The 12452-nt window shown below is 36.2% G+C and overlaps 1 protein-coding gene across 1 annotated transcript in view; it reads right to left on the reverse strand.

The window, feature by feature from the left end:
• YAP1 (Yes1 associated transcriptional regulator) overlaps window positions 1–12452 on the reverse strand; it is a 104483-nt gene that overhangs the window by 4464 nt on the left and 87567 nt on the right. Inside the window, exon 6 of the mRNA XM_024760358.1 lies at window positions 1858–1988. Coding sequence (XP_024616126.1) covers window positions 1858–1988 — 131 coding nt within the window. The remainder of the gene's footprint in view (window positions 1–1857; window positions 1989–12452) is intronic.

A 12452-nucleotide genomic window follows, 5' to 3' on the forward strand; every position in this document is an offset into this window, starting at 1 on the left:
CCCAACCTCCCTTCAATAAACATTCACTGAGCATCTGCTACTACGTGATAGGGATTAGAATAGTCTGAGGATACAACAAAAATCTACAACTGATGCTTTCTGAGAGGCTCACAACTTCAGGGAGGGAGGTGAACAAATACGTTAATGAATCATATACAAGGGCTACGCGAGCAAAGTGCTTTCAGAACAAAGAGGAGTAAGCTTGAAACGTACAGGGGAAAGGTTTCATGGAAGGGAATGTGGGAGCTGGCCTTGAAAGACCTCAGAGTAAAAGGGAGATGAGGGGATGTTCCACCACTACTAAGAGTCAACTCCATGGCAAGTTAGGGGAACAAGTGTTTAGAGCTTAAGGAATATGTATAAATCGAATGATGGGCAGTGGGGAAACCATCAAGAGTTTCTGAAAAGAAAAATGTTATAGTCAGATGTGTGTTTTAGAACCTGGGGGTACTACAGAGAGTAGACATGGAATTTTGCCGAGACTAACAACACGGGTAATGTTCCACTCTGTGATCTTTACCAGAAAATAGAATCTTAAACTGTAGCTCAGCTCTTATCAAAAGTTTTAGTAAACAATCTGCACAAATGACTATCAGGAGGATATGCAGTCTATCCATTTTTTTTCCAAATGGTCTAATTTTATCCCTGGATCAATACAGGCTTTCAATACGACGGGTACTGGAATTATATTGATCTGAAATTTCCTTTGTGGAAAAGAAAGTTCTGTGGCTATGACCTTTCCTAATTAACCTCAGTTTAAGCTTAGAACTACAGTCTTATATAAATATACTCAATTTTTGGCAGAACTTTAAACTGCATATATCAGAAGAGTAAATACAAACTTAAATACCCTTTAGATGGCCTTTGAAACCAAACTTACCAATTAGGGCACCAGCACTAACTAACCTTAAGACAGAGCAAATGACAGAAAATTCTATTGTACTAAATATTTTGGTATGACAAGGTGTTTTGTTTTTCTTAGGATCAGGATGTTTTCAATTCAATTGGTGAGAACTGAAAGGGTAGCATTATAGCCTTCTTAAACAAACACACCTTTAAATGTTTTAAAAAGTACACTGTTTAAAATTGGTTAAAAAAAAACAAAAGCAAAGACCAGAAAGCATTTGTTCCTTACTTTAAAAGCTGAAACTCCATAAATATTTGACAATCTAGAAGAAAGAATTGTAGTCAAATCTTAATTTTAAACGGCCTTCTAGGCAAAGAATATGTTCTGTCTCAGCTTGCAGTTTTCAACATAGCCCTCCCTACATATAATAACATCTTTGCAATATGCCTGAAACCCAAGATTTGTGGTAACTCACTAAAAATCACCCTTAAACTATGTTATTTTCAATACTCTTTAATATTAATACATTATTTGAAAGAGGCACAACCTTACTTTTATCTCCTTGACCTATAGCCCTTAAGAACATGAGGCCTTACAGTGCTCCTGCAGTGAACTTCTCAGGCTGAACACTTACGTGGAAAATTCCTTCTAATGATCCTTACAATGCAGCCCTAAGTAGGCTTAAGATGCAGTTCATTTGCTTTTATAGAAAGGCATTCACATGTTCCTTCATGATTCTGCAAGTAACTGTTTTTCAACAGTATAGGCACAAGCAAACACGTGACTGTGAATAAGTATCCCCTCTACAAGTCTGAACAGCTCATTTCCTCTCACACGAGCCAGCTTTTAATCCTCAAGTTTTATTGTACTAGCCATTTATGGAGAGATTCATTTACAGCTATGGTTTTTGGCCCACAAAGATGTTCAAACAGCTTATTACAAGTACTAAGGAGAATCACCTTAAAACTATGATCTTTTTCAGATGTTGGCCAGTAGCAACTCTTACCAACCTGTTAAGAAAGGGATCGGAGCTATTGGTCGTCATTGTTCTCAATTCCTGAGACATCCCAGGAGAAGATACTGGATTTTGAGTCCCACCATCCTGCTCCAGTGTTGGTAACTGGCTACGGAGAGCTAATTCCTAGAAAAAAATCAACACAAATAAACAGAATCAATCTGTTGATTAACAAAGTTATCGTTAGGTTTAAAGTAATAAACTTGTACGTATAAAGCTGAAGTATTAACATCTAAAAGTTAATGAGTTTCCCAATCAGAAGGACCAGGTTCTTCTATCCATTTCAAGTGATTAAACATTAAATTATATAAACTGAAAGTTTAATTAGTCTTATTAACCCCAAAACATATATACTTAACTACTTAGCTTCCTTTTGGTATTTTCCTTTTCTGGCAGACATTCCTAAATCCCTCCTTTGGGGTAGAATGGCAAGTCTGATCTTTACAAAAGAGAATTCTTCTTACAGTTTATTTTTACTCACCAACCCTCATATGGTTTTATATGTTTGGCACCAGTAATAAAAATAAAGTCAAATGAACAAAATTTGGTGATTTACCAAGACACCAACACTCCTCACTGTCCTCCTGCATTGTTTTACACTTTGGTATCAAGTAACTCATTCTGACTTCAGGTTTTTCAATCTTGAATTGACTTCGGGGGCATCCAACAATTTCTCAGCAAGATTCTACCTGGAAACTGAGCAAAAGCTATGGGCCATTACTACCCTGATCATTTCAGAAGGGCTGCCTCAACGTGCTTCCAAACATTCCAGGCCTCAGCTTTATATTTGCCTGGGGCTTCAAGGCTAGTTCACCTCACTCTGGCCAACTCTTACACCTTCATACCTCACCCCCTGCAGCCTTCCTGAGCCAAGCCTGCTCGCTGAGGCACACACCATCTCCAGCATCCTTACTCCCAGTCACCACTGGGTCCGGAAGCAGTGGAGATATTCTCTGAGCTCTGCACCACCACTTCTAGACTATGCAACAACCACTTCTTTTTACTCAGGTTTCTGCCTCCTAGATACCCCATCCTTTAAATGGGTTTCTTAAGCAGAGGATCATGACAGAATGCAGAGGGTATGTGAACTTGGATGGAGAAAAAAATTTACATCTTTATTTTCATTAACCTATAATTAAAATCTAGCATTTTCTTCAATTATAAATATAGGCAACAAACAGTAGTATTTACTATACCTTTGACTTTTCATCAATAGAAAACATTTTCATATCATGCTCTAGTTGTTGCAAATGTATCAAAATACCATTTATATTCATTACTATTTCAATATTATATTAATTTTAAGACATGCCACTATATCTCATTACTTATACATTACACAGATGATTCACTCAACATGAGTTCCTTGAATTTCTGTATTCCAGTGATCTTCATCCCTACCTACCTCAATCACCCACTTACACAGCCAAGATCTTGTTATTCCAAAACCAAACCTACCTCTACAATCTTTACTCATGTTTGGGACAATGATCATTGTTTCACTTCATTGCAACTGCATCTATCACCCGGGAACTGTCAACATCCATGCACAAAATCTATACAGTAATCTAACGCTGAAATTCCTGGCTCTCTAAATTGCAATGATGTTGACCACTTTACCACTGTATTTCAGTCATTAACTTCCTCGGTCACACCCTGAGCTGGTTTAGAAACTTCTTCCCCAGAAATCTTACATGTACTCATCCCGCTTTCTGGAACCGTATTTTTTCTTTCCATCCAGTTTCTTCTGCCTCCTACTATTCCAATCTATTGGCTCTCCTTCCCTACAAGTTTAAATGCAGGGCTGATCATTTTAAATACACATGATTACCTTTCAGATTCCTGATACACACATAATTTTATTTCAACACAGCAAATTCCAACCATGAATCAATATTAAAAATGTGCTTGCTTCATTTCTATACTGAGACTGCTAAGAAATGCTACAGAAAAATCATACAACTATCCAGACTGTTATAAACTAATAGTCTTTGGCCTTGGCTGGGCCCTCCTTAGTACCACTCATTGTTTTTTTGTTTTTTTCTTGGGTCCTTGGTTACTTTTTTCTCACATTCTCATGATTACTACTCCAAATCTGGCACACTCTCTCAAGACCCTGTTCACTTAAGTGCTTTTCCTTTTTCAAGCTCTCTCGCATTTAAATAAGAACACTGAGGTCATCAGGAACAATCTGTGGTTTTCTGGATCCTCCTGTCATCTCTTCCTGCTCCCCCAAAGCCATCTTCATTCATCACCTTTGTAACTTTTCTTCCAGTCTCAGAAAATGGATTCCCTCCCGCTGTCTCCTGTTCTAGGCCAACCCACACTCCTAGCAGCTTCTGGGGATCCATTTTACTTGTTTTCTCTATCTTCTATCTTTGATGTGCCCCTTGCCCCCATTTTCACCTTACAAAGTGAGAAGTGACTTTAAAACAAAGTGCACTCCCTGCAGGTCTTTAATATGAAATGTTTTCTCTTGGTACCATGTCTTTCCATATACTCTTGACTAGAACACTTTTCTTTCTTATTATTTAAGACACAGTTACCTTCTCTAGGTTAATTCTCCAGAATGATCCCATTTCCATCTTCGGATTGGATTGGATTAGACAGATAGACAATATGTCTTTCACACCCTGAGCATATGTATGTAACATGATCTTAGCACTTACCACATGATATTGTAATTGTTTCTTCTCTGTCCCTTAAGGGCACAAAATGAATAAATGAATGACTATTTTGGAGCATAAAACAAGAGCTTCTAAATACGCTGAAGAATTTATGTTGCTATTAAAATATAAGGATGTTAAAAGCAATAAATTTTATTTTACTTTAAAATATTTATTTATTTGGTTGGTTGGTTGGTTGTGCTGGGTCTTAGTTGCGGCATGCGTGTGGGATCTAGTTCCCTGACCAGGGATCAAACTCAGGCCCCCTGCATTGGGAGCACGGAGCCCTATCCACCAAGGAAGCCCCAAAAGCAATACATTTTAAAGTGAATAAAATTATAGGCTCTGGGTGAGGCTGATGCCTAGGGAAGGCATGCTCATGTTTCTGTGTACCTAGTTTTGAACCTTGCAGCACAAAGCAAATACATCATTACTGAAATAACTTAATAAATTGGCTATAATTTTCATATTGTTTTTACAACTTTTATTTTACCCCTTTTGATGGTTTCCACTTTTTCAAGGTTTTATGAAGTTAAAGCTAATTGTTATGTGCAAAATCTCCATGTTCTCGCTACTTGGAATCCTGCCACATTGCTTGTTTGAAGCTATCAGATTTTTACTTTTTGCTGCGTTTAACAACTGAATTTCTACTGTCAGCAGACACTAAAGAACAAACTATCCACATTTACAGTGAAAGGTAATTTAGAGATGCGAATAAGAAGGCCAATGTTTACAAGTTGCCTAAGAAGACATCCAACCCCCTGAAAGGCTATGGAAATACTTCTCATCAAATCCATATTTGAGCCAGGACTAAGAGTAACTAACCTAGGGATTCATGTAAACTGAACTTGAAAGGAACAAGGGGAAAAAAATGCCACTTTATTTACTGGTGGTGGTGGTAGGATGGTGTTAGCATTATCAACCAAATAGTGAAGAATACGGCATGAAAACAAACGTAATGTGGTAAGGCCAATGATATAAATAACATATACATAGATTATAGAACCCATATACCAGGTATGGATATTCAGCTCAGGTTTGAAACTTCTAGTTACAGGAAAAACAAACAAACAGAACCCCAACACCAACCAACCAGGGTTGATTAGAAGTAATTTTTGAAGTATTATTGAGGTATAACTGATATATAATAACTTACACGTACATCATCCAAAAATGGGTATATATTCTTACATAGCTCAGTATTTGCTAGGAACAAAATTACTTTAACTAAACTTGACTACTTGGTAGCCCCCGCCCCAGGGCATTCGTTCGTTCGTCCTTCCTTCCTTTCTTCTCCCTCCCTCCCTCCCTTCCTTCCTTCCTCCTTCCCTTCCTCCATCTTTCTTTTCTTTCCTTCTTTCTTTCCTTCCTTCCTTTCCTTATTAGTCATCCATTTTATACACATCAGTGTATATATGTCAATCCCAATTAATTCTTTTGTTAATATTTTCATCTGTGAACATAATTTATTTCACTGGGTTCAATAAGATGAAACATTTCTGTTGCTATTTTAAGGAAATTGTCAAAAATTGGGGAGGAAAACCATATGTATTTTGTAGGAAAACAGGCCAACTTCCCCCTCCTCTTAACATATATCAATAAATTCAGAGTTCAACTGAATATAAAAACAGTAACATCCACTTCCACATAAACACACACACATGCATGCATGCACACACACCCCCACATAGAGATGTGGAAATCTGCGGAAGTATCTACTCCATGCTTTACCTAGTCAGACTTTGAAGGAGAGTGAATGTAGAGTCAGAACTAACTGAAAGAGCTCCTCCCTAAGCTGTCCTGCTGCCAGTGAGGAATAGTTAAATCATGGGTTTCATTGTGAGTAAGCTTTGTAATTCCTGTATCCTTAGCCAAGGATTGTAAATGTGAAAGTGAACACACTGCATAAAATTAATAATTTTAGAAGTAAAATATTTAAAATTTGTTTCAGAGTTGTACAGACTTTTGGCCAGTGATTTTAGAGAAAAATAATTAATATGGATAAGTATGAAATGAAGTTAAATAATCTGAATTTTTTAATCAAAAATATTTTATATAAACTTTCTCCATTATATGCATTTAAAAATAATTCCTGGGCTTCCCTGGTGGCGCAGTGGGTGAGTGTCCGCCTGCCGACGCAGGGGACACAGGTTTGTGCCCTGGTCCGGGAAGATCCCACAGGCCACGGAGCGGCTAGGCCCGTGAGCCATGGCTGGTGAGCCTGCGCTCCGCAACAGAAGAGGCCACAACAGTGAGAGGCCCATGTACCACAAAAAAAAAAAAAAAAAAAAAAAAAAAAAACCTTTTATATTTCAAACTTGTTGAATATCTTGAAAATCATCCCTGAAGCTAACATTTATTAAAGTGCTTAATAAACACCAGGCACTATGTAAAGAGCTTTCATCCACAAATCACAAGAATGGCAAGTAATATCCCCAAGGTCACATAGCAAAGTAAGTGGTAGAGCTGAATACATACCCAGGCCATCTAGCTCCATAGTTTGTACACTCAACCACTATTCTACTGCTTACCCAAAAAAAAAAAAAAAAAAAAAAAAAAAAAAATCCTGTATATATCTACATGTACCTATGTAGAATAAACCCATTCTGTTGCAATAAATTAATTTTGTCAAAACACATTTTGGATGAATATGAACATCATTTTGTAACTGAGTAAATCTGGCATAGCTGTTTTAAAAATCAGCCTTGGGACATAATTGGATTGTCTACAAAAACTGATTTCAGTTGAAACACTTCATGTTGAAAGTTATGTCTATCTCTAAGGAGTTTTTTATCCTGAACAAATGTCTAATATTAGAATACTGAGCTAAAAATACAAGTTCGTTAAGCTTCTCTTTTTCCCAAAGGTAGTCAGAATAAACAGTTTGACAGACTTTCAAAAATGGAGAAGTAAGCAAGTTATAGGAAATTCAGCCAAAATTTATCATGCTTCTGTATTTCAAAGGTCAAACAGTTCTTTTAGAGTATTTGACTTTTTCTAAAGGAAGCAAATATTTTTAGCTCATTTTCTTCTGTAATAATACAAAAATGTGGTGGCTTTTCCCATTGAGCTTGTAAATCTTAGCTAATCTGGGACGCATGTGGAGTCAGAGCTATCTGCAACTATAAGTAAAACTGATGGTCCCAGCTTGGTCTGGAGGGAACTTTCCAGGATGGTTTATAAAGGAAAACATGATTTGCCTGGTTCACATAGTGGATTTTTATGGACTCAGGATCCAGCCATGAGCCATTGGTCCTTTTTGTATTTCCTTTCTCTCATTTAAATAGGAGTATCATTTCTCATAGGGTAAAAAAGATACTTTAAGATAATATATATCTGGTAGTAAAGTATTTTGGCTCCATATAAAACTGATGCTTTGGTTCACATCATTTAGAAAAATAAGGAGAAAGGCAGTAGAAGAAGTCAGTAGTCTGGAAACATTTAGAATATCTCTAGGTTATTAAATTCTTTAGAGTATCCAAGAGACATGGAAGCATATGTCTACACAAGTCAAAATTTAGAAACAAGTCAAATATCTATCAGTAGGTGAACAGATAAACAATTGTAGTATATCCCTACAATGGAATACTACTTAGCAATAAAAAGGAACGAACTATAAATACAACATGAATGAATCTCAAAATAATCATGCTAAGGTGAAAAAGTTATGATTCCATTTATAGAAAATTCTGTAAAGCTAATGTCAACTTTACTTTCTTAAAGCAATTTTATCTTCAGCAAATACCATGTAAGAGTGTTTCATTTCTGGATAATATACGGCACACAAATGAAGGTTCCCCTCTCTCCAACCTAATCAATTTATTTAAGGTAGGTCAGTTTAGCGAACTAGAAATCCAAATTTAGAAATGAAGAATAACTCTGAAAATACACATCTTTTAAACAGTTTGTCTTAGTAATAGCAGTTTATGTCAACAATTTTAAAAACAAACAAACAAAAAGCCATTTCTTCCAACTGTTCAAGATAGGTCTTGCCATACTCCATTTTCCAACACAGCTTTAAACATTCACAGAATATTTATGTTGGAAGTTATTAAAACATTTAGCCAATGTTTAGAATGCTTTTTGTTTTTTAATATTTGTGCCATTTACCAAAGTATCTTCAACTTCAGAACAACCTTTTTGACTAAAAAGATGTGTATCTATGATTCAAATTCATAGAATGATTCACAGAATCATTAGAATCTATGATTTATTCAATATTAGGACTTCAAAAAGAAGAGAGATAAACTTGGAAAAGGTATTAATTGGATTCTGAAAAAGCTTTTCTAGTATCTGCTAACATAAAAGAGAGTTTGGAGGGGAAAAAAAAGCCAAAACTTTGCTATTATTAAATTCAGAAAAAAAAAAAAAAACTGTGGTGATTATTTTCACATGGCTCTGAACAGGGGTCCTGTACTATTTTGCTCTATTTGACTAAAACTATGGACATCTGAATCTCTTCACCATTTCAGGCTACCAGTGTAGTACAATATCCTCAACATTAATACTGTGGGTTTTATCCAGCATTAACCCAGTAACTGACCCTGGTGTGTATTTATTACTATCCATAAGGAATGGCGACTACACAATATTCATTAGTTGCAAAAAATTTATAGCTATAATTTCTATGAAGAGTAAAGCAATTATTTGCTCAGAGATAAGCTATCTATACACAGCAGTCTTGTTTCTATTTTCTGGGTCGTTTCAAGCATTCTGATGAGGGCACTTGGGGATGCGTTTTGACCTATGCCTTATGAAGGAAATGGAGAATCTTAATCAGTAAAAGGGAAGGGGAAAAGTCAGGTACTCCTTATGGGGAAAAGCTCATGAGTGGAATCATGGCAACAAGACAGAGGAGTGCACTTGGCTGAAGGAAGGTAATTGGCTTAACCAGAACTGAGAGAGAGAAAGAAGGCTACTGACCACAGACCATGCAGAGTTTAGGCTTGATCTCATAGGTATTAGGGAACCGCAGGTACTAAGAACCACAATCTTAAGCATAAGAGAAGGTAAAAACATTCACACTCAGGGGGAACTATCTTTCCTCAAAGTGTTAGTTTCAAAAGACTTTGAAACAGAAGCTGGGATGCATTCCTAACCCACTCTCTCAAAGGTCTCCCTCCAGTCACAGAGGAGAAACTGATGTATTAGTAAGAGTTATATAGAGAAAATTGAGCACTCCATACATGTTCAATCTCATGGAGCAAAGATGATGTTTATACTTTTAAAAAGTTTTTTTTTTTTTTTCTGAGACCAGAAATTGCTTTAGAAAGAAAAATAGTGAATAATCAAAATGAAATTTAAAAATTTAAAGCTCTATGAGGACAAAGTTTTCCAAAATTCTGCCAACAAACCCTAACAAATTAAGGCAATAATTTCCATTTTTAACTAAGAAAATATACTAACCCCTTTAAAGTTGTCTCAATTTTTCAGAATTTTGTATTAACCTCACCCATACTGACAGTAGTTTATAAGACCAGGAAATTCTACAATAGACAGGTTTTGTTAATCCTATGCAGAAGTACTTAAGAATAGCTTTTGAAACAAGTAATTTGTGAACATTCTGAAGTCTGGTACCTTCCCACAGCAAATGTGGTATATAATTACAAAACAATGCCACTGGTTTCATGTTGCTTGTTAACTTATCTGTACTGATTTCTATTAGAAAAGTAAAAACAAACAACAAACAGAACCCAAACCCCCCACAGCACTGAACAGGAGTGCCTTGCGCTCAAGTACTGAATGGATCCATCCCTTTTTCTTCATTATTCCTGTTTTTTGAGACTGGAAAGCTCTTTCTGGCTTTCTTGATTATCCTGGTAACCTTATTTAGAGGCATCTTCACTTAAGATATGACCCTTCTTTGTGGAATCTTTCCTGGCACCTACCTTAAGATAATCTAGAAAATACGTAGGATGAGAAAAACACAGATACTTGCTTGATACAAATACAACCATATTCTGGGTATTTGAGCAACTCCAAATTTAGCCCTATACTGGAATTTCATACATTTTCACAATTGTGCCAGGTAAATACATTGACAACTGAATCTTATATGACAAGGCAGTATTCTTTTATCCACATATGCAAAGTTAAATTTAAAAAACCTTTTATAAAACCTATCTCTTTCAGGTTTCCTGCTCTGGCTTAGACAAATCTAAGGAATCAACTCTGTAATTTTAATACCATACAAATTTAATAGAAATTCAATTTACAAACCTTAACTTTTCTGAAGCTTTACTACTAAAAGAAGTATCTAAAAACTCCTGATAATTTTAATGAGCAACTGTTTACACTTACACTGATGTAAGAAATAAAGACCTGAAGGTATTTAATTACTTATCAAATTTAAAGTTTAAGATCTTAGTGGAAAAAAAAAAAAGGAAACAATTTCAAAACACTTTAACATGGAGAACCTTTTGCTTGATTCCGAATCTCATTTGAATTAATTTTTGCTCCTATGTTTCTACTTCATTTATTACAAATAAAAGAAACACTTCAGAGAAAAAGCAAGGAAAAATGTCTTCACTTTATATAAAGATCCAATGCTACAGTGCTCTTCCCAGTCCAATGTGGTATTAGAGGTCCTCATTGTAAGAATGTCTGCTCTGCTTTAGCAAAGATGACGTTCATTAGTTATTCCCTGGATTTCTTGATTAAAGGAGGCATTTATGAGAGAGACAATGCATAGAGTTTTTCCTCTCACAAAGTAAACTGGTCTCTATGAAGATTCTATCTGGTGCTCCAAATGGACCAGTTAACAGTATCTAAAACGAGTGGAGTTCTGCCAATTCCCACACTTCCACAGCTCATTCTAACACAATGCACTTGTTAGCCTAGTGCAGAAGAGCTCCACAGAATATGAGGTGTTTCATGGTTGCTTCTGGCAATCTGAGAAAAGTGCAATAATCCCCCAGCTCCTAATTCCTTCAAATCTGTGAACCCTGAACAAACAGAATCTCTTTGGTTTCAAGAATGAGATTCTTTCCATGAGTCAGAAAAGTGCCTATGTTATAGAAGGAAAAAATGGCCACAATCTTTCCATCTAAATAAGGTACCTTCACAACCAGTGTTCCTTTGGGTTCACCAGGGAGGAATGCTGATAAAAGCCAACAAAGAAACCCAAAACAGTACTCAGGTAGATCCTTTGCTCTTCTGATAATTTTAATATTCTTTCTTTGGAGTGTTCACTAAAAGAACCTTTTCCTTTCCTAGTAGTATGATTATAATTCTTAATAAGATTTCCTAGAGTAGCCTACCCAAGTAAATAACCTGTACTACCTTTGTTACTGTTCAAATTATTAATCTCTATAAATCATTGTAAGTACTATTTTAGGCTATGCAAATAAAAAATCAGGCACACTTCAAGGCTGACAGGGTGTATATACTACATATCAAATGTGGGGGAAAAAAAGACGTCAATGGAGTTTTGAATACTACTCTGGGAGGAGTGGGGAGGGAGCAGATAGTGTAAACTTTCTGGGAACAGCAATGTTAACTTAAGTATCATGGTAGAAAGATGCCTCAAAGTTACTCTGGGCTAATCTTCAGTGAGGACAGGCCCCTGGAGCACAAGTTTTCCTCTTTCCTAATTTAATATCTGTTTTCAATGCTAAAACATCAGATAAGAGCCTACCTGACATTTTGGAGAATTTGCTGTGCTGGGATTGATATTCCGCATTGCCTAAGAGTGAAAAATAAGATGGATAAAAATTACTTTAAGCCACATGGTTTGGCTGTGTAGGCTGACTTACAAATTGTATCCAGACATATCACCATAGCACAGAATTCCCAAGCTAGCCCAAGAAGAAGCAGACTGAGGACAGGAGCCAACGGAGTCGCCACATAACAAACGGAAACCTCAGAAGTGTTAAACAGCATTGAGGATAGGACAGTAAGACTTTAGGTGTCAGGGTTCAAATAA

Source organism: Neophocaena asiaeorientalis, unplaced genomic scaffold (genome assembly GCF_003031525.2).
Source record: "Neophocaena asiaeorientalis asiaeorientalis breed wild unplaced genomic scaffold, Neophocaena_asiaeorientalis_V1.1 scaffold601, whole genome shotgun sequence".
In the NCBI taxonomy this organism is placed as follows: Eukaryota; Metazoa; Chordata; class Mammalia; order Artiodactyla; family Phocoenidae; genus Neophocaena; species Neophocaena asiaeorientalis.